The sequence below is a fragment of the Magnolia sinica genome, chromosome 10 (assembly GCF_029962835.1).
Source record: "Magnolia sinica isolate HGM2019 chromosome 10, MsV1, whole genome shotgun sequence".
In the NCBI taxonomy this organism is placed as follows: Eukaryota; Viridiplantae; Streptophyta; class Magnoliopsida; order Magnoliales; family Magnoliaceae; genus Magnolia; species Magnolia sinica.
This window is the reverse complement of record NC_080582.1, coordinates 28,163,710-28,187,138: the sequence shown is the minus strand read 5'-3', so window position 1 is coordinate 28,187,138 and position 23,429 is coordinate 28,163,710. Positions and strand designations below refer to the sequence as shown.

Here is a 23,429-nt window from a genome sequence, read left to right as displayed (position 1 = left end):
ATCCCATTACACCATATGTGAATTTTCAAAAACATCATATTTATGTCTCATAAAAATAAAGCTAAACTTTTCTAGAGAAGCTGTCAATGAATGTGACAAAGTATAACGATCATCGTCCATAAATAATGGGCGATGACCCCCACATATCCGAGTGCACATAATCAAGCTGGCTTTTACTAACATATTTTTCATGTTTAAAAGATAACCTTGATTGTTTACCATATATGCAATTCTTACATATATTTAAATCAATACTTTTAAAGATATAAATTAAACCACAATCAAGAAGTACCTTTATACCACACTCGCTCATGTAGCCTAGGCGTGCATGTGACACGCGTTCTGACATGAATCTCAACACAGACACTACAACTCCACCTAATATAGTACTCTCGATTAACCTGTAAAGTTTTTCACTTCATCGTGTGTTCATAATAGTGAGTGTCTCTTTATAAATTTTCAGGACACCTTTGTAACCGGTGAATTTATATCTGAGTGCCTCAAGAGCTCCAAGATATATCAGATTCTTTTTTAAGTTCGGAATGTGCCTCACATCAATAAGAATATGCTCCACCTCATCATACATTCTAATGCGCACCAAGCCAATTCTAATGATCTTACCAACACAATCGTTGCCTATATGAACTAGGCCACCATTATACTTGTTGTATGTGACTACTAACTTTGATGAAGACACATGTGATATGATGCCCCATATCCAAAATCCATTCGTTACATAAGGGCCTATTTGATTTTCCGGCTCAACTGCAATTACCATGTAAATGGGTAATAATTATTTACCTAGGTAATTACCACATATTTCCCAATGCAGATGTGACAACTCACTTTTTTAACACTTAAATCGAGAAATTTACAAAATCAATGTGGGGCCCATCGTGATGTATGTGACTTATCCACACCGCTCATTTATTATGTCAGCTAAATTTAGGGCATGAACACAAAAATGAGGCAAATCCAAAGCTTAAGTGGACCACACCACAGGAAACAGTGGAAATCAAACACCTACCATTAAAAACTTCTTGGGGCCTTTAAATGTTTAGAATCAAGTTGATATTTGTGTTTTCACCTTATACATGTCTATGTGACCCTATGCACGAGTTAGATGATGAAAAAACCTCAACGTGGGCCCAGTGAAGGAAACAACTTTTAATGGTGGATGAATTAAGGCCACTGTTTCCTTTTGCGTGGGCTATTTGAGTGTTGGATCTTCCTCAGTTTTTGGCTCATGCCCCAAAATGTTCTAATAAAATAGATGGATGGTGCGGATATATCATATACATTACGTGGTGTCTATAGATTTAAGTCAACACTTCTATATCGATTTTCGAAGCAAAATTACTCTCACATTTTTAAATAAGATGAAAAAGTAATAATTACTTATTTACCAGGATTTACCTGTATCATGGAAAATCAAATAGGTCCTAAGTGTCTGACCTTAAATACGGACGTTACGTCACAACCACTCGCTCCTTCCCTGGATTCTGTTGAATTGGCCTTCCTGTAAGACCCGTGTCCTAGTCCGTACTGTTCCGTTGGCTTCCGCGGTCCTTCCGGTCAAATTTCGGCAACTTTCGCACCGTATCCGACATTTGCACGTGATCCGAAGCCAGATCCCGCACACCGACATCAGCTTGATCCGAAACTTGTATCATAGCGACCGCGTCGTTGCCGCAGTTCCAACGCCGTGACTTGCGTACCGAACCGATACCCAGACAAGAAGATGTCGATCTGCGTTTATTCCGAAGAAACACCGCGCGTTGCGGATTTCGAGGGAATCTCTACAATTAGTCCCATCAATCAACCATTAATGCAAGCCTTACCCAAGTACAACAACCCATTTCCTCCTTTTTCAAAAGTCTACCCTCTTTTCACCTCATCACTCCTCTTTTTCCTATTTTCAACAACAACCATACCCCTTTTTCAAAAAAATTCAACCCAACCCATCACCCATCACACCTCACCCATCCATATCACCTCTCTCTCTCTCTCTCTCTCATTTCTCAAATCTCCAAGCAACTCAAGCCTCTCAAACGTCCAAGCTTTCCTCTCCCTCCCAAGTGTGGTCCACCTTCTTATCTTCCATCTCAACCATCTAAACCCCATCAACCTCCATAAAAGATGAAGCTAAGGAGCATTGGAGTCTAAGGGATCAAGAAGAAGGAAGATAAGGTGGGTGATTTGCCATTATTTTAAATTTTAGGGCCCACTTGTTGGTGGGACCCATTTGGATGTATGTGATTTAATCAAGAGGGCCCATAGTGGCGGGGTTCCTCTATCTCACCGTATATCTCTCTCTATCTCTCTCTTTCTTTGTAATGGTGTGGATCCCACCAATATGTGTTACATCTACCCCGTCCATCTACATCAGACGGTGTGGCCCACTCTATTACAGGTGATGATCCATACCATCCACTGTTTAGATGGGCCCAATGCATTTTTTTTGTATATTTATATATATGTTATATTTTATAATATATATATATATATATATATATTATATATAACATAATATGTATTATATATATAATATAATATATATATTATATGTATATATTTGGTGGGCCACGTCCATGTGGGACCCACCACAAGGCATGTGTTTATCCACACCGTCCAGCGTCACTGGACGCTGGACGGGCGAGCCCCTCATAGAATGGGTATACTGGCATGGGTGTGTACTTTAAAAAAAAAGGGAATGGAGTGGTGGGCCTCTCATGCAGGCCCCACCTTGATGTATATGCATAATCCAAGCTGTCCATTTTGTTCCCCAGATCATTTTAGGCGTTGAGCCGAAAAATGAAACCGATCCCTTTTCTTGGTGGGCCATACCATAGGAAACAAGTTTCCTACCTTTGATTTACTCCATGATGCTCCTGTATATTTGAAACAGCCCAATATTGGACTCTATGGGTTTGTATCGAGCCACAGGGACTAATGGCTGGTGTGGATCTTACTGAAGCGGGCCCCGCCTGGGAAAAACCGCAGAAAAATAACTTTTCAAAAAAAAAAAAAAAACAAAGAAGCAACAGCAGCAGCAACTGCTGCCACTGACGACAGGCGCAGGCAGCGCCTGCGCTGGACGCTGGACGTCCTGACGGACGGACGAGGCAGGGCCTCACGGCCCAACTGCGGGCCCCACCTTGATGCGTTTCGACGATCAACACCGTGCATTTGATGGGTCCCCACAAACCGGACGTTCACTTCAAAAATCAGCCTTATACGGAACTTAGGTGGGCCACACCATCTAAAATCATGTAAAGACATGTCTAAACATATAAAAACACTTGGTGGGGCCTACTTGAAATTTGGATGCGGTTGAAACTTGGTCTGTACCCTCAGCCAAGTGGGGCACACATAATGAGCGGGCTGGATTTGTGGACCACATCACGGTGGGCCCCCTGTCCATGTGATATATAAATATATATTTATACATATATAAATAAATAAAATAAAATAAAATAAAATAAAATCATCACGGTGGGCTCTTGACCATCCTACAGATTGGATGTAAATAAATGGTGGGCCCAACCCACGGTACTTTGGGTGGAAAATAAACATTCCAGTGGCCCCAGTCCAGTGGGCCCTACCCTGGTCCACTTGGCCTTATGAGCAGTCGGATGGCAATAAACATTACTGTGGGCCCCAGGTCTGGGTGACCTTATCAATAAGTTGGGTGGAAAATAAACATTATGTTGGGCCCTAAGTTGGGTGGAAAATAAACATTATGTTGGGCCTTAAGTTGGGTGGAAAATAAACATTATATTGGGCCCTAGGCTGGGTGGAGAATAAGCATTATGGTGAGCCCTACTTAGAACTCACCTATGTATGTATTGTAAACCACGCCCTCTATTAGTGTGGGCTCCATCATGATGTATGTGTTTCATCCAACTGTCCAACTGTTTTGGAGATAATTTAAGGCCCATTGTGGATGCCCATCTTCATGTATTGGTGGTCTTTGTTGAGGCCCACCTTGATTTATATTAGGCCCATATTATGAGGCCCATTTGATGTACTGGAGGTCCACGGGTCAAGGCCCAATAGGACATACATAAGGCCCAATGTAGTGTAATTCCACCATGGTATATGTATTGATTTTGTAACGGGCCACGCCTTGGGAGCAATGCTGGTTTGACGTCCACATTGAATGGATAATGTTGGTTAAATGTCCGCATTATAACTCTCCCTAAGGCCCACTGATAGGCCCATACTTGTGTTAAGTAGGCCGTCTAGGCCCATCTCCATTATACACAAAGCTCATCTCTTTAAATATGTTTAGTATAGATCTATGATTCATGGTCATCCGCATCATATGTATGCCTGATGTGAGGAGTGACTGATCATATCATATGCCTTCGGGCGGACTGATTGTGGGCTCCCCTGATAGGCGGAGTTGCCTTACATGAGCACACGGTACACGCAAGATTGTTGCATGTCTGATAATATAATTCATGCACTTGCATGAGTGTGATTGTGATTACTATATGCCCTAGTGGCATCAGGGCCATAGCCTCCACAGACACATCGTAGGTGGCTGGATTGGATACCAGAAATGTTGTTACTAAGCATCGGGGGGCCATAGATGTCCCTAGGTGAAAATTCCTAAACCTGATGGTACTAGAGGATGACTCCAACGTCGAGACCGAGTAGATATATGAGCGCATGAGGTCCGAATACCAGGAGGCCGCGTCTCCCACTATGTCGTGGTCGGTTGGAAAGGAGTGTGGCCTTACTCGCCCGAGGGTAGGGGGCAATACTAGGCTGAGTTTGACCAGCTCGCGAATGGGTTCGCTATCGACATGCCGGATAGGTATTGGCAGACTATTGATCAGGCGGATAGTGAGGTTTCTTACGCTCACTTGGACTGTGCGGCTAGGAGAGCGACAGTGCCATTTGGAGTGTATTGAACCCCGGTGATTATCCAAAATGAGAACTGTACTGATACATGATGAGAATTAGCATGCTTGAGTTGCATCTCGCATCGTATGGCTGTGTTATGGTCGATAGCATTTATTTCTTGTACCGCATAACCTTGGTACGACTGATTGCATTCATGTGCTCATCACCATGATTTCGCATTACTCTTACCTTGCATTTTGAGCACGCTTATATTGCGCACATACTTACACCACCCTCTAAGCTTTCTATAAGCTTATGCACGATTGATGCATGCAGGTGACGCCAGGACGCAGTCGCAGCCATAGTCTCGCCGTAGTTGGACCGTGCAGACGAGCTTTGGAGTTTCTATCTTTTGCACTACATTGTATTTTCCCTTTCTGTCGCATTGTACTAGAAAGTTTTTGATCATAGTGGATTTTGTGGTGGTGTTCTTGTGGTTATTGTTTGTGCGTTATGCTTTTGTTATGCTCATTATAAATCAGACTGATGATTTGAAACCCTCCTTGTAGTATTCCAGGATCGGAACCTGGTGAATGGTGCCGGGATCCGAGAATGGGGTTCTCGGAGGCTGTCGGCGCCGGATTCGGTGATCAAAAATTTTGTGAGCCCGGTTTCCGAGTTCGGAGCGTGACACTTCCTAAGTAAATAATTTTATTTCTTATTTTTATAAATTTTGAAATTTGTACAATCCTTCTTCATATGTCCCATACTGCCACAATTCCAATGCTTCAACTTTCCCTTACTCTTCGACTTGGACATCAATTGTGACTTCCCCTTCTCTTACTCAGATTGTCTTCTCCTAACAACCATTATTCATTCTCAATTGCTTCGACTATAGAGATGATATAAATATATCAAAGGATAAGGTATCCTTACCATAACATTGAGTATTCATCAGATATTTATAAGAATTTAGAAGAGACGTCAATAAAATTAAGACACTGTCTTCTTCATCAATCTTCACCTCCACACTTGTCAATTTGCAAATTAGTTTGTCCAATGCGTTAATGTGTTCAGAGAGCTCCAATCCTTTTGTTATTTTCAAATTGTACAACTGTTTCTTCATGTATAAACGATTAAGAACGACTTTGTCATGTAAATGCTCTCTAACTTTGGTTATAGGCTTGCGGTAATCGTCTCATTGATGACATTATAAAAGACTTCATCAGCCAAGCACAATTAAATTGCACTAATCGCCATCTGATCAAGTTCATCACAATCTTCTTCTTTTATTGATTCAAGACGTTTCACTTTACCATTGAATGCATATTGTAATCATTGTTGAATTAGGAGGGCTTTTATCTTTAACTTATAGAATTCAAAGTTATTTTTACCTGTGAATTTCTTTGTTTTGAACTTCACATTCGATCTCTTTGAACCCATGTCTTAGATTCAATTTATTATTATTATTATTATTTTTAAATATAAAGCCTATGCTCTAATACTACTTGTTGTGCGTAGCTGCCACATGTTAGACGTGTAAGCAACCTTGGAATGAATCAAACATGTAATAGAGAAAATAAAAAAATTGAGTAATTCTAGAGAACGCAAAGATTTTACATAGACAACCCTTGTGGGAAAAAATCACGGTACCAAGTGACAACGAATTCACTATTAATCGAAAGTTACAAGAGATGGACAACTTAAATATTTGAAACCCGCATATCTACATATGAATTCCCCTTTTAAAAATCTACCTCTCCAGAAGCGCGTAGTTAAATACCCCTTACAAGATTAGGAAACAAATTATGCACTTATGCAAACCCGATGTGAACTGTTGATTGAACCATTGATCAATCAATTTCGATAAATGATCTTCGATCGATCGACACTCCATGTTCGATCAAATTGAACATGCCCCAAAGTGTCCAAAGAGAAAATTGATTAATTTGGGATTTTCCTGATTGATCGACAACCTGTTTGATAATATCAAAAACTATGTATCTGTATCAGATTGAAGGCACTTAATCAATAATTTTTGGTGTTGTGGTCCTTATAGAGCTTTAAATATACTTCAATTTTGCATTTATGCCTTAAAAGTAGTCGGAAAACAGATGGATAGCAAGGATAAAACGCATACAACACGATTGGTCTAAAGTGATCTGAAAAATGAAAAGACGGTATAGATGAAAACACATACATCATAGTGGGGCCACAAAGTTTTGCCGCGAACACCCTATCGGGTAAAAACACGGCTAGGCATGGACTAATAATTAATAGACTAGATTTACAATTGATATCAGTTACCAGTCATGTCACGTAACGAAGGCTTGGATAAAATACATGCATCAGTGTGGGGTCCATAGATAGATATAGTGGATGTCAGAGCCACCCAGAAATAAGAACAAATATAATTCTATCCCACTAAATCCCAATTCTTCCATAAATTGAATTTGCATGGACCAATGCAACGCCATACCACGGACCCGTTGTACTAAACAGGACCGAGCGAAACACCACCAAGTGTGTTACTGCAGCAACACCTAATCCACTCCCCGCGACCAAGCGCGGGGCGCGTCTTCGCAAAAGGGCAGTTTGGTAATTTTCACGTCGATAGGGAAGCTGCAAAAAGTGCAGCCAGAGTTCTATAGATTCAACGCGAAGAGCTCCAGTGCAGTGCGTAGCCGGAGGGAAAGAGATGGAAGAAGATGCGCAGAATATGGAAACCACAATATCGTGCGCCATGCGCGCACGCATCAGAGATTTCAAGGACCAGGCCCAGTAAGTACACCCACATCCCTCATCTCATCTCTCTCCCTTCATCTCGCCCTTTTCCTCTCCCATAAAGATCGAAAAACGCTGTAAAAGATCATCTCCAAAAGGGTCTCTTCGTAAATTTCACCTGCAACTAGGGTTAGGGTTTCATATTCTACAGATCGCGCCTTCATATTTTCTGTTGTTGTTGCAGTTATTTGACTCTTAGAAGGGTTAGAAGGTCATTAGAAAAGGACATGGGATTGAAGAAATTTACACTGGATGCCCATAAGAGTTTCATCAAGCAATGCTTGCATGAGGTAACCTTAAGAATCCCGCAACTCCTTAGTTTATATTACTCTGCTAGAAACTTCGATTTTTCCTCAAGTTTTAGGCCAGGGCTTCTGCACGGTGGGGCCCACCTAACAGGCGGCTTGGATGTTTTTATTCCCAACATGTGCGCCCGTGTGTAGATGGGTTTTACTAAACATTTCCAAGCATGATTGTAGTCAAGTGTTTGTATAAGCTGGGGTTGAGCTACAAGAAAAGAGCTTGATACTCTGGCAGTGTATGAGCGTCCACACACACCGATACACAACACTACAGGTCGGCTATGTGTTCCCAATCCAAGCTGTTCAAATTGTGGGTCCCACCATAGATGGGTCATAACCCAACATTCACACTAGAATATATTACAACTGTCTGATTGGGTCTGGTACTCACATTGTTAAAATGAGAGATAGTTAACTGTCTAAAATCAACAGAAGAATATCCACTTGCAAGAGGTTTCAGTTGTCTGATCAATCTGAATTTAGGGATATGGCCCATCTCCTTGGGGCCCCTTGATTTGGACGGATTGGATTGTGGCACACGCATACCATGTTTACAGTGACGGCATGCATGTGCATTAGCTGTCCTACTCTGCCAGTTCATCAAATAATTCCTCTGTGAATTGGACATGTTTACATGAAAAGAGTTATGCTTGGGTCTTTTAGCAACTTAGTCGGGTGTGGTTATGCCTTTCATTTTTTTTTTTGAAAGATACTTTAATTTATTAAAAGCCATCAGTGCAACAAGAAAAGAAAGAAACAACAAGACAACATAAAAGAGAACGAAAAAATTGCGAAGGCACCATTTTAGGGTCCCAATCGCTGACATACAGCTGAACTTGATAAACAACCCCACATATTGAGCCTCTACTATTATGAAAACAATGGCTATTTCTATCACCCCCAAATTGCCAAGAGAATAGCAAGCTTCCAAAGCAGCACTTGCCTCCTACCAATCCTAGCAGCATGCAAAGATTGGAAGAGGCTTTCTATCGAGCCAGGCATCGCCAAGGACATATCAAAAGCATATAGGACCTCATTCCAGACGTTGGAAGCGAAAGGATAGTGGATAAAAACGCGATCCACCATTTCCTCATTCCCAAGGCACATAATGCAAACGTTTGAAAGAACCAAGGTCCTTTTGTGTAAATTGTCAACAATGAGGATGCGATACCTACCCATGAGCCAAGTGAAAGCAACCACTTTCGCAGGAGCACCATATTACCAAATCGGTCCTGTGTGGTAATTGGCAGCCAAGAAGGTAGGTGGCATCAAAAGGCCGAATAATGATTTCACCGAAAAGATCCTAGAATTATCAAACAGCCACACTTGGGAATCATCTGAACTCGAGGAAGGAGAAAGGCCCTGCAAATGGGAGAGTAGCAAGAGCAATTCATCTAACTCAAACTCTGACAGATTGCGATGACAAGGAATCCAGCTCCCTCTTAATCCTTCAAACTTTCAACATTCAAAATCCAAATATAAGTGCAAATTTTGTTTTGTTTTTTATTATTATTATTATTATTATTATTATTATTATTATTATTATTTATTTTTAAAGATTTTAGCGATCTGGGTGCCCCTGGAATGCTAGGATGCAATTCTGCACAAACCGATGTACATCAGATATCTGGCAGGACTGATATGCCATCTTGAGTCAATGCACTTGACAGGACCATCTTGTTCAATTTTTTAATTTTGTCTTGTATTGTGTTTGGATACGCTATTTAATTTCATTGCAATTTTTGCTTGTTGGTACTCTGCCACACACACACACACAGTGTATACATACATACATATATAGTGTGCTCACACACACAAAAGTTTTTGTTGGAGTATCATCATAGCCTATCATCATCATCATCATGATAACCTTGTCCTAGCTATTCAAGGTCAGCTTCTTTTTCTTCTTCTTCTTCTTCTTCTTCTTTTTCTTTTTGTTGATGACTGGGTGTCCTCGTCCCTTTAAAGTAAGACTATTTCCTGCAGATGTACACAATCACCCATCAACCATGTGCATCGGGTAATCCATAAGAAGGGGAATTGAACTCGTGTATGTGGGGAGCAAACCCATGACCGAAGCCGTTCGCGTAAACCCATGACGGGTATTCGGGGTTAGCTTCACCAACCATATTTTGACAATCGTTCCTTTTTAATGCCCAATCCCTCAATAAGTGAACAAGCCTTCGTATCTGTTCTCACCACCTCGGTCGAAGTCTGTTTGGGTCTCTGTCTCATCCTCCTTTTTGGACCCTCCACTCTAATCAGTTGGTGAAGCTGACCCCTTGTTGGAGCCATCTGAAGCCATTACTGCACCTGACAGTGCCATCTCGATCAACAACTCTTCATTTTGTCTCTTTTTGTGTTTGGATGCCTTATTTAAACTTAAATTGCAATAATTAGATCGATAGAGGAAATGATCAAGTCGCACTTACCTTTTTTGGTTTTCATAATGATGAAGTAGCCATCAAACTGTAACGTTAAACTCTTTTCATTTCCAACTGGAAAGTAACATCATTCAGTTTGGAGCCTAAGAATGTAAATGTTCTTTGGGCATCTTCTCTTTATTAGGCTAACTATCACCTTGCAATCAATCCTACATCCAAATGCATCTTTAATCAACAAATTCACTTCTATGTTCCAGTTCTTGATAATTCCTTTATAACTGCCAATGTTCTTGGTATCGCCGATATTATCAATGATATTGGCTGATATTACTCGTACCTTACTCTTAAACCAAAAAAAAAAAAAAAAGCCCGTATCTTGGATCAACGATACATATTTTTTAGGGATGGAATAGAATTTTCAAGATATCACGATAATATTGACAATTTCTTCGATATCATCGTATGCATCAATGATATCACGACATATCGACAACATCCCCTTGAACAAATACACTGTATCTTAGATATCATGGGGTATCATCCATATTATTGATGATACTAGCATTAATACCTGCATTATTAAAAAACCCCAAAACCCTATTTTTTCATAAAATTTTTGGAGGGAATCTTTCCTAGGGGTGGTTTACATTAGCTTATTATATGCATTGAATTAATGCAATGTGTTGAATTATTGCATCATTTCTTAAAAATTAGTGCATTATCATCATGTTTATTATCTAAATATTTTGTATGACACTGCATAATTTGGGCTCTTGTACAACATAAACTTATTGTGTTTAATTTTATATTCTTTTCTTTATTTCTTGATTATTTATTATTATTATTATTATAAATATTTTTAGTTATAAGTGTGTAATCATGTGTGTTTCTTTTAACATCTTCTGAAAATTCACTAAAAATTGCACTAATTTTTTAACGTTTCCCTAATATTTCCTCAAAAAGCAATAAATTCCCGTTATCTATGATATTATTAGAATTTTAGTAAGACAACAAAATCATAAACTTTTCAAATGGCCTTCACTGTAGGTTTGCTCCCTATAGGCGTGGGTTCGATTCCCCTCCTTGGCTTTACCCGATACACGTGGTTGTGGGTGATTGCGTGTATCCGCAGGGATTAGACTCACTTCAAAAAGAGGTGGGGGCACCCTGTGTCTTCAAAAAATAAAAAATAAAAAAAAAACTTTTCAAAACTTAATGTTCAAAATAAAAACAAAAATAAATTAAACTTTTCAAAACTTTTATTTTATTTAGAATAATGGATCCCCATCAAGATATAATAAAATCCGAGAGCATAATCATAAACCATGTCTCCACAATGGTGATTGATGCCACAAAAAAATTATATTACCTCTTGATGCCGATCTTCCAATCAGGAAGTCTTCTCCCTGATCTATCACAGATGAGAAGTGAAGAAAACCTCTCACACACTCCTATAGTAAGGCTAGGGGTGCACGATGGGAGCTGTCCACTGGTTGGATTGTACATGTGTGGACGTGTAGATGGAAGGGAAGGAGTGAGGAAATGGGTTCTCCTCTCTTTTCTTCTCTTCTTCTTCTTCTTCTTCTTCTTCTTCTCTCTCTCTCTCTCTCTCTCTCTCCTTGAAGTTGGTGATGCTCGAGGGGTAGGGACATCTGAGGCTCTTTCACTTCCTTCGGGATATGATCAATATATAAGGAGTTAGGGTTTTAGGGAGAGACACCTAGTATAGTACTCCACCTTATATACTTTGGTATGGCCTGCTACATCTAAAGTTTCCAATCCAGCCTATTCATGTACCCATATTGACCGAATCCCTCTACTCTCATAGCCACCATCCCTAGTGCAATATCCCATGCATGTCTCAAAGATGGATGAACAAATCTTAACGATTGGATGTCCATCAAGATTGATTTAAAACAAATCAACTGTTAAAATTGAATTTCAATGGTTGAAGAACCTTAGTTAACCCTAAGAAAACATTAGATGCGATGGCTAGCTAGGAAAACATTTGGTAGACAATCTAAACCACAAGATCGGTCCATAAACATGCCTTGGGAAAAGTGGATCTCATGTAGTATCGTGTAAGCCTTAATTGGACCTTTATGCATGTGCCTAACACAACCCACATGTCAACCACTAATGTAACATTGTAAATTGAGCCATGACACATCACTTGGACCTTGAACTCACACATCCTCGATTAGATTTGTCAACGCTAGTACATTCACAAGTTAATCTAGTCTAGGCATGATGCGTGTCCCGGTCTAGAGACTTGAATTGATCCACTATTGCAAGTGCTCAATAGGTTCAATCAAGGTATTCAATAATGACAATGGTAGCCATTACGATACGAGTTATAATGACCTTATAATGGTCAAAGTATTTTAAAGGAAGAAACTCTATTGACCTGTTAGGGGCCATTTTTTTCTTCCAAAACAGCCGTTATGGTTATATTGCGTAAGTGTCCAAATTTTAGCTGTTACGTAACAGCCATTGCGTAAGCGTTTTTTAATACCATAGGTCCAATGCGAGGAGCCTATTCCCATGGTGCACTCACGCTTCTATGTCAGGTACGTCAATGGCACTCCGACTCATCGTCTTGCTTAATGGTGGAGAATTTCCATCCTGACTTGTCATCACTCCCCTCACAGGATTACCATATCAAGTATGAATAACCACAGGTTCGTCCCAAAACTTGCTAGGTGGTGTAGTTAATAATCTTTGGTTGAATCGTAAGTTCATGGTCAAACATGGCACTGAGATCCAAGTCCTACAACTCTCACTTGGCCTGTGGCTGTTGTGTCTAATCTCAAGTTCCCAAGGACAACCAGAAGAATCATTCTCTTTAACCCATCTAGATATCACATCAGATCAAGTCTCACACATATTAATGGGGCGAATGAATGAACCATAGTAAGATGAAAACGAGGTCTAGAACATTAGTATTGGTTTTGTAGGGCACAACACTAACAAATATCAATACATGCTTTAGTATCCCAAGTCATCAATACATTTTTAACAATAACGGTACTTTGAACACTACTTATTGGTATCAATTTTTATTATGTATGTGCTATCCAAGGGAGCTCATTTAGGGACCTCACACATGACACGCCTTACGAAAGTGACAAATGATTGTCATTTGTCAAATCTGTCCATCCTAAATCCAAGCGTCATGGTGGCAATGAAGGGCATTATGTGTTCTAGCTATTGCTTGAGTAGCATGTAGAAGGAACCTTTCAAAAGACTATGAGGATTTTTTGAAGCTCTAGAGCTTAGTTTAGAGTTGCGGAATGGGGAGAGCAAGATAGAATGGTGCGGAATTGGGAAATTTTGGACTGTTTCTCAGTTTGTTTTCTAGTACATGTGATGCAGGACAACTAACCACTTGCTCTAAAAGCTTGAACCGATAGAGCATGACGAATTAATCCATTTATCTCATAGCCTAGGCCCCATATCTCATAGGTGAGGACCTCGGCCGAACCACCCTCATGGGCTTCAAATCATATGGGTACCGCCTCACACGAGCCAGCCGCCTCACACGGGTGGGGTCCACCTCACACGAGCCACCCGCCTCACATGGGCCGCCCACCCCGAGTGTGCCTCTGCATCCCACAGGCAACCCCACTTGAGCCCGGTGTGAAAATGCTCCTGCATTAATCACCCTCGTTGAGGAGTCTCGAATACGAGACCTCCCGCTCTGATACCAATTTGATGCATGACAATTAACCACTTGCTCTTAAAGCTCAAATTGATAGATCATAACGAATTAATCCATTTATCTCATAGCCCAGGCTCCACATCTCATGGGTTAGGACCTCAGTCGAACCCCCCTAATGGGCCCCAAATCACATGGGTACTACCTCACATGAGCCACTTGCCTCACACGGGCCGCCCACCCCGAGTGTGCCCCTGCATCCCACAGGCAACCCCACTCGATTCCGGTGTGAAAATGCCCCTGCATTAATCACCTCCGCCGCTCTGATACCAATTTGATGCAGGACAATTAACCGCTTGCTCTAAAAGCTTAAACTGTTAGAGCATGGCGAATTAATCCATTTATCTCATAGCTCATGTCCCTCATCTCATGGGTTAGGACCTCGGTTGAACCCCCCTCGTGGGCCCCAAATCACATGGGTATCGTCTTATACGAGCCACCCGCCTCACATGGGCCGCCCACCCTGAGTGTGCCCTTGCATCCCGCAGGCAACCCCAGTCGAGCTCGGTGTGAAAATGCCCCTGCATTAACATGCTTTGGCCGTCAAAAATAGGAGAGAGTCGTGCGCTTGCGTAGTTAGTGGGGATGAAAAGGGTTCTAATCGTGGACAACCTTTCGGAAAAAGTTTTATGATGCTTCCTAATATTTGTGTGATGTGTACCTTAAAAAAAAATTAGATGGCAAAACACTTTATTGAAAAAGCTCACGAAAAGCAAGAAAAGAAAACAACACCAAGGACAAAACAAAAAAGGCCAAAAAGCAGCCTACATGGCCAAAGCATGCCTCACCAAATCTACTAAAAGGCCTTAACTTTCCTAATGACCTCATCCTCCCCCACCTGAATATCCCTAAAGCAACACCCATTTCTAGCTCCCAAGATGACCCAAAATATTGCCATAATGCGCAGCCGCAAGCTAACTTTCCCTGCCTTCCCGACGCCTTCACCGTGCCAAGCCCACAGGATGTCCCCTACTGACGCTGGCATCACCCAATCCATGTGAAACATTGATAAACGAATGCACAATGAACGAAAAGATGATTAATGGACTCCTCTATAACCATACACATCAAGCAAATATTAGGAATGATCATGGCCATTTTCTGTAAGTTATCAATGGTCAAAATCCATTAGCGACAGGCTAACCACAAAAAACTACAACCCAAGTATCGGGGCCATAAAACCAATGATGGAATGGATGAAGGGGGAGACGTCTCGACGACTTTGCAATGATGACAAAAAGTGACTTGACGGTGAATTTTCAGGGTGGACTGTAAGATCACATGATAGAATTAGCCTCCTGGATGTCAACCTTGGCGTTTTGCAAGACTACGAGAAGGGCAACATATTCATCAAACTTTGCTTCCGATAGATTCCTTTTGCAAGGAGGGGCCCAAACCACCACTCCACTAACAATAGAAAAGCAATCCGCGACAATGACGAAGCAATGTAGAGCAAGCCACACAATTCTTGGGAATAAGACTTGAAGCACCGAGTCGATGCACCAAACATTGACCCAAAAACGAATACGAAGCCCATTCTCAATGACGAAATAAATACCCTTCTGAACGAAGTGCTTAGTAGCCTCAATCGCTTTCCAAATAGTGGAAGCCCTATACAACGATGGCCCCCTCACGTACTACCCACTATCTTGGTTGCCATATTTAGCAGCGACTAACTCCCTCCAAAGTCTTCCCCCTTCTACTCTGAATCTCCATATCCACTTTCCTAGCAATGCCGTGTTCATTGCCCCCATAGGTCTAATTCCCACCTCTCCTCTAAAAGGTCTGCACACTTCATCCCACTTAAGAAGACGGAATTTTCTGCCTTCATTTGCGCCCTTCCACAAAAAATCACACTTAGATTTTTCAAGCCTAGACAACACTGAGATGGGACATTTGAAAGAGACAGTAAATGGGCATGTTGGAGAACGCCGTCTTGATAAGAGTTAAGCGACCTCCCAAGGAGAAATAATGGCATTGCTAAGTCACTAGTCTCCTCTCAATCCTTTCTATCACCCTATCCCAAAGATGAGTAGCCGACTTCTCGATACAAAGTGGAAGACCAAGATAAGAGGAAGGAAAAACCCCTGACTACACCAAAAAATGCTAGCAAAATTCTGAAGCCCTTCTTCCTCCACATGAATGCCAAGCAATTTTGATTTCAAAACATTCACCTTTAACCCTGAAACCGCCTTGAAGCAAACTGTTAATTTACGAAGATTATCAATTGTTGTCGCCTCTGCCTCGCAAAAAAGTAAGGCGTAATTTGTCACGCTCCACACTTTTGATACAGAGTGTGCACCCTTAGACTCAAGTTACGGTCCATGACTCGTATACCAAGTGTACATAAATCTACTTATCAAACAGTTGCTACGAGGCGCATTTTAATGTATTCTAGGTTCTCACCATATAAACATACAAATATCTACACCATTACGTGTTCTTTGTTGATACTCATCCCATCACATTCTCAAACACAAAGTAAAACTCCAAAATTAACTGTCCACCCATTTGGGACTTTATTTAAATAGAATATCAAACACCATCTTTAATAAAATCATAAGCCATGAACAATGTAATATCAATTCTAACATCAGTAATTGAAAGAATAGAAAACAAATCCTTATCAATTAATTGTATGAACAAAATTATCCATCTAATGTGGCAAGTTCATCTTCCACCAAATATGGCCACTGGTCCCGAGTCTCATCTGCTAACCCGGCCTCATTCTTCAATACCTGATTTGATTGTCCTGCTTCGTTCATCTTTGTATGGTTATCAATTCGCAACGTTAGTTGGCTAAGCTAGTGAGTGAACCCAGCATGGTTCATACATAGCACAATATAAGATAGCACAAACAAAAATGAATTGATATGTATGCAGTATGGGTATGGATGCAAAGATGTCATGAGATGCATGTCAAGTGGGATGATTGTCCACCTGCTTGGGTTGGATATCCGTCAACTTGAAAATTGTACTCAACAGACATATACCGTAGGTAGGCATGGGCAATCATACATCTACTCTGTGAGTAGGCTTCCACTAACATGGGCATCTGGCAAGGAATCTACCAAGCATAACCATCCAGGGAGATCTCATAGGAACCTAAGCACGAGGTGTGCATGTAATTGCAAGGGATGCATGTAGTGTATGCTCCATGTCTATGTATCAACATGTGTAGTCAATAGGTACATCTCTCTGCGAGGAATAACGACTTCATGATATCAATGATTGGCATGTTCATATATTCAATATACATTAGGGAATCTTTCAATACATATATCATAAAACAAGAATCATGCTAGCACAAGAATAATAACATGGCAACCATGTCAATCATAACAATTACGACAATCACATCATCTATTTTAATCGTATAGGCATGAGACACATTGGGATTCACTCACTTATTTGTGGTAAAGTCAAATTCGTCGAATAATCGGACACTTTGTAATTTAAACTTCGAATCCCTATTAAGACAGTTTAACATATTACAGTTCATTTAGATTATTCCATCAAGTGTGGTCCACCTTTGATCAAGTTAAGATGACCAACATTACTCCTTTAAATTAAATTTGGAAATTAATAGGGATTGTCAATCAATGCAGTTGATTGATCGAGCCAGCTCGATGGGCTTCGATCGATCTCTCGATCGCTCGGCTATTGATCGATGAGATTCGAAATTTAGGGTCTCAAATCTCTGGACAAAATTGGCACCTTTGATTGATCAAGGAGACCCTCGATTGATCAATCTTGGACTTTGATCAATCGAAATTCAACATGATTTTTAACTTTGGTCATTGGACAAAAATCGACACGTTCGATTAATCGAACACTGACTTTGATTGATCGACCGAAGTTGGCCGGGTTCTGTTGCACGATCCAAATTTCCAAAAATTCTAAGGTTCATTCTCTTCTTCCCTAACTTAGATGAACTCCATTGATCTCGGGATTGGTCCAACCCATCCAATGGTTTTTCTTATTGTCAAATTTGGAATAACCAAAGGATCGACTGAATTCAAAATATCCGGAAATCTATGACTGGTGGTTGAAAAACTGTTTTTTGACATAGGCTATCGTCATCTACACAATTCGCAGATCGCTGTAGAAAATCTCCCAATCGAATCACTCTAGAATTCGTGGTCCTAACTTGATTCGGCTTTAGGATCTTTCGGTTCGAATCTTCTTAGACTGATGCGGCTGGATTTCTCAAAGCTGAGACGTCCTTTTTCCTTCAAAATTTCTCCATAGATTAAAACGATGGATGTAGGGTTAATCCATCGCGATCATTGGTTAGATCCAGGGTTTTTTAGATAGAGAAAATAGAAAACTAAAGGAAAAAGACTGAAATTCTTACCAATAGAAGCCTCTCTCCCACAAACTCTCTCTCTCTCTTTCTCTTTCTCTTTCTCTCTCTCTCTCTCTCTCTCTCTCTCTCCCATTTTTGGCGGCTCTTTAGGCCTTAGGGTTTTTCATAGAAATTCCCGTAGTTTCCCCCTTTATATAGAGAGGGCCCTAGATCTAGAAGATTCCACTAGGGTTCTGTGGAATTTGGCAAAAAATAAAAAAATAAAATCCTACAATGTTAGGAGTTGATCCCCTGACCTATCCTTCCATCGAGAGTGCTCCTACCGACTAGGTTAAGTGCTTGGTTTTGTTAATGACCACAAAGTTAAATTATTATTTCGGGTTATTCCGGTTTTCATATGGCTTAAAAATCAGGGTCATTACATCATCCGCGTAGTGTAGGTGGGTGATTTGAGTGTCCTCACCGGCAACCTTGAAACCCTCGAACAAACCATGATCCACACTCCTCTGGAGTCACACTAAGAGCTTATCCAATCACCACAAATAAATAAGGGGATAAGGGATCCCCCTGCCTTAGCCCTTTAGAGGATTTTAAAAAACCTTTAGGAGAGCTGTTGATAAGAATGGAGTAGGACGAGGATTGGACACAAGCCGTAATCCACCCCCTCCACTTCTGACTAGAGGTGGGCATCGAGTTGAGTCTGACCGAGTTAGGGCTGACTCGACTTGATCCGGTTTTGAAATAGGCCTGACCTGAACTCGATTCGACTCGATACCGAGTCCAGCATGCCTGACTTGATCTGAGTCCGGTCTGGCCTAGACTGATCCGGATCGAGTCCAATCCGGTCAGAAGTACCAGGTCGGGTCGAGTTGGCATCGAGTCGGATTGAGAGATGAGGGAGGGAGAGACCGAGAGAGTGGAGAGGAGAGAGAGGAGGAGGGTGATGGTGGTGGGTGGTTGCCGGGCTTGGAAGATGTTGAGGGAGAGAGAGAGAGAGAGAGAGAGAGAGGTCGGGCTTGGAAGATGAGGAGGATGAGGGAGGAAGAGAGATTTTGGGATCCGGTCGGGGTAGGGTGCGGCGGGTAAGGTTAGAGAGTCAGGTTTTGGATCGAGTTAGGTCTAACCAGATTGAGTTTCGGGTCGAGTTACTAGGTAAATCGAACTTGACTCGGTTTGAGTTCGGATTGGGTGAAGCCTACTCGGTTCGGACTAACTCACCCATTCGGTTCGGGTCAAGTCGGATCTGAACGAGTCGGACAAGTCGAGTTAGCTGGATCAAGTCGTCTGGTGCCCACCTCTACTTCTGACCACAACCCAATCTTTGAAGCATATAATCCAAGAAGCCCCAATCGACACGATCATATGCCTTCTCAATGTCGAGCATGCAAATGAAGCCGCTTTTCTTCTCTCTGTGCCTCGAGTCGATGCATTCATGGGCCATCAAAGCACTATTTAGAATTTGCCTACCTATAACAAACGCCCCTTGATTTTTTTAAGATCACTTTGGGAAGAACTTCATTGAACCCGTCTGGAGGATCTTTGCGAGAGTCTTGAAAGGCGCCCCTAAGACTGATCGGCCTAAAATCTTTAATTTTCTTGGCCCCTTCCACCTTAGGAAGCAGGACAATGAAAGATGCCCCAAGATCAATTAATAACCGCCCCCTCTTGAAAAACTCCGAAATGAACTCTATAACATCTTTCTTAACGATATGCCAGAATCTTTGAAAAAAGAGAATAGGGAAACCGTCTGGCCCAGGGGCCTTTTCCCCACACAGATTTCGAATAATTGCGTGAACTTCTTCCTCCAGGATCGGCTTTTTGAGCAGTAAGGCTTCATTGTCGGAGAACATATTGAATTGAAGATTATCAAGCCTATGCCTTCCCCATTTACCTGCGGACAAGAAGAAATAGAATCACAAATTTGTTGTTTGTCCAAAATAGGAGCGTTGTCGATCATAAGACTACAATCCTATTACCATGAGCTCGAGCACTAGCACCACTATGGAAGTATCGGGTGTTCTTATCACCCTCCTTGAGCAAAAGAGCCCTAGATCTCTGTTGTCATTGAATCTCCTCTTCATTAGCCTTTTGTGCTTAAGATAGAGACAAGGCATCTCTCCTTTGCTCTACCCCCTATGAGAGGTTGCCGCTCTTTTAGAAGATTCAGCTCGTGCATCTCTTCTGCAATCTTCTCGAATTCAGCCTCCCTCTTCCTAAGGAAGTCTTTTTCCAACACTTGATAATTTTCTTTTAATAGCTCAAGTTTCTTGAATAATCTGAAACCCGCAAACCTTGCTACTGAGAAAGAACCTCACCAATAAGACACTAGGAGCTCGAACCCTTCAATTTCCAACCAAGCCGCCTTAAATCTAAAAGGCCAAGGACCCTAGTTATCTTTTAGAACTTCTAGCATGATGGGGCAATGATCCAAACCCACACTCGGAAGACCATGTTGACACACCAACGGATAATTTTCTACCCAACCTATAGAGACTAAAAATTTGTCCAAATGCGACATAGAGGCATTCTCCTCCGCATTCGACCACATAAATCATGCCCTCTCAGGCAAGTCGAGCAACTGATGCTTGTTAATCCAATCCGAAGAGGATACCATACTCATAATAAGATTACACCCTTTTGACTTTTCATAGGAAAAACTAACGGAGTTGAGGTCACCATCAACACTCCACGGAAACCCCCACAACTGGTTGACCGCATTGAGCTTCTCCTAAAAGAGTTTGCCTAGACTTTTTTGCATTTACCATAAACCGAAGATATGACCCATCACAGCCTGGGCAATTTATCTCACAACAAAACGGAAATGGTAAAAGATCCAGAAAAAGCATCCATCTTTTTCCATTTGTTAGAATTTCAAGCTAAAAGAATCCCACCCATAGACCCCACAATGTTAACATGCGCCCAATCGTTTTTTTTTTTTTTTTTTTTGAGGTGAGAAAGACACTCTTACACCCCACGCATATATGCTCGAACCCATGACCTCAAAGATGAGGTACACTGTCTACCATCGAGCCAAGAGTAGAGACCCCTAACATGCACCCAATCTTTTTTCTTAATACCCCAAATTGAATCAAGGATACCTGAAGATAGGGTCCCCACGCACGCATGGGTTCTCGAACCCATGACCTCAGAGATGAGACACACAGTGTCTACCACTGAGCCAAGAGTAGAGACCCCAAACATGCACCCAATCTTTTTTTAATACCCCAAATTGACTCAAGCGTACCTAAAGATAGGGTCTGAAGCTTAGTTTCTTACAACGCAGTGATGTCAGCCTACATTTTCTTGCAAACCGACCTGACTTGAGCCCTCTTTACTCTGCACCCAAACCCCCTAATATTCCATGAGAAGATTAACATTGATCACCTACTTTCCCTGATCGTGTGCCCTCTTACCGTCGCTGCCTCTCATCGCCGTTTCATAATTAATGGAGCATTCTAAGCTTAACTTCCTCATGCCTTTAGGAGACTTTTTCGATCTCATCCCCTAACATCGTTGTTGCTGAAGAATAGCATTGGCTTGCACAAACTGAAAAAAAAAACTTCAACATCTTCATCTGTGGCTCTATATGATAAATCAACTAGTGCCCCAATCCTTTCTAGAACATCCTTAGTCCATTAAAATTGTTCTTTAGAAATATTCCTTTTTTTAGGGCTAACTGGAGTGTCATCTTTGGGCGCTGCCAAGACCGAATAGCATCTATCATCTTCACATCGGACCTTCTTAGCACACAATGATGTGACCACTAGAGTCGCCTTAAGAAGATCTTCTTCCGGTCCCAACTTAACAAGTTGCAAGTCTCCTTCGTCTTTGTCAAATAACGAGACTACACATCCACAGAGACAATGTCTTGCTCCTTGTCTCCGACTTTGTCTTGGATGAGCACGATGCTTCCTTCGTTGAAACTCTGATATCAAGTCTTACAGGTGCCTCTTGAAGACTCAATGGCTCTAAAAAACCCGTCACTGCCTTTCAGAGGGATAACCTCTTGATCGTCAAAGGCTCTTTCTGAAATTAGGTGTGGAAAGCACAACGACATGGCTCGTGGCAACTTTCAGCAACGATCCGGGAATTCCACCACATCTGTCATCTCTTGGCACATGTTGACATGTGTAATAGCCATAAACATTCATCAAACGAGTCTTCCCCTTCCTCCGATGATGTGTCGACAGAAGAATCCTCTCTCGTGCGACCATTGGAAGAGGAGCCCCGAGGTGACACGGAAACCGTCTCCCCCCGACAGCTGTCCCAAGCCTCTCTCATGTCATCCCTGAAAGCAATAGGTTCAACTCCATCATGCAGGTTTGGAGTGGGTTCAGATCCTGAGCGTTTTTCAAAAAGTAGCTTCGAAGCGAGTTTGGATCTCGAGACTATTCCAAAATGCAGCTTCGAAGCGGGGCACATAGCCTCCGATGCTCCCATAACTGAAAGAGATCCATGTGTCGTGCTTTGAGAGGCATCAACGCCACCCATCAGCTAAGAGATTGTTAGGAGTGGACACGTCGTCTTCTCCGTTTCCAATGTTCCAGTGACACACCTCAGTCGTATACCATCATCTCCATCTCCTTGATCATCGCAGGAACCATGTGCATGAGTTTCCTCCCGAGCTCGCCATAGGCCACCCCACCGCAAGAGGACAATGTCGGTCGACTCCCTTTGGAACCAAATTGTGAACCTCCTATCACTGACATCACCGATACTGCTGCAGACACCTTTACTCCTTTCCCTTGATGAATACACGCTCTAACCACGCTCAATTCCTCCCCCTTCTCCGTCTCCGCGTCGATCTAAATGACTTCTCTCACACAGGAAGCAATTGCCGAGAAGAATTCAAGGATCCAAAACTTGAGAGGAACGCCCCAAAACAAGTACCAGGAGTCATCCACCCCGAAAATAAACTCGCCACCCCATCCTTCACTCCCCTCTCCTGGTTCTTTTGTCTCGCCCTCATCGGTTAGCTTCACCCCAACTTTCTCATGAGTGAGAACATCACGATATGAAAGATTTCTGGAAGCCACCTTTGATTCTCCTTTGGGTAGGATCTCCTCATTAGAAGCCTT

The 23,429-nt window shown here is 41.8% G+C and overlaps 1 protein-coding gene across 6 annotated transcripts in view; it reads left to right on the top strand.

Moving 5' to 3' along the window:
* The first annotated feature begins 7,397 nt into the window (after nt 1–7,397).
* Nucleotides 7,398–23,429, top strand: part of LOC131258227 (uncharacterized) — a 65,755-nt gene continuing 49,723 nt past the window's right edge. For 3 of the 6 annotated variants that reach the window (XM_058259389.1, XM_058259386.1, XM_058259388.1), the window contains exons 1-2: nt 7,398–7,635; nt 7,823–7,928. In XM_058259389.1, the coding sequence (XP_058115372.1) occupies nt 7,553–7,635; nt 7,823–7,928 (189 nt within the window). In that variant the 5' untranslated portion in view covers nt 7,398–7,552. The remainder of the gene's footprint in view (nt 7,636–7,822; nt 7,929–23,429) is intronic. The other 3 variants (XM_058259390.1, XM_058259387.1, XM_058259385.1) reach the window with 2 other exon arrangements.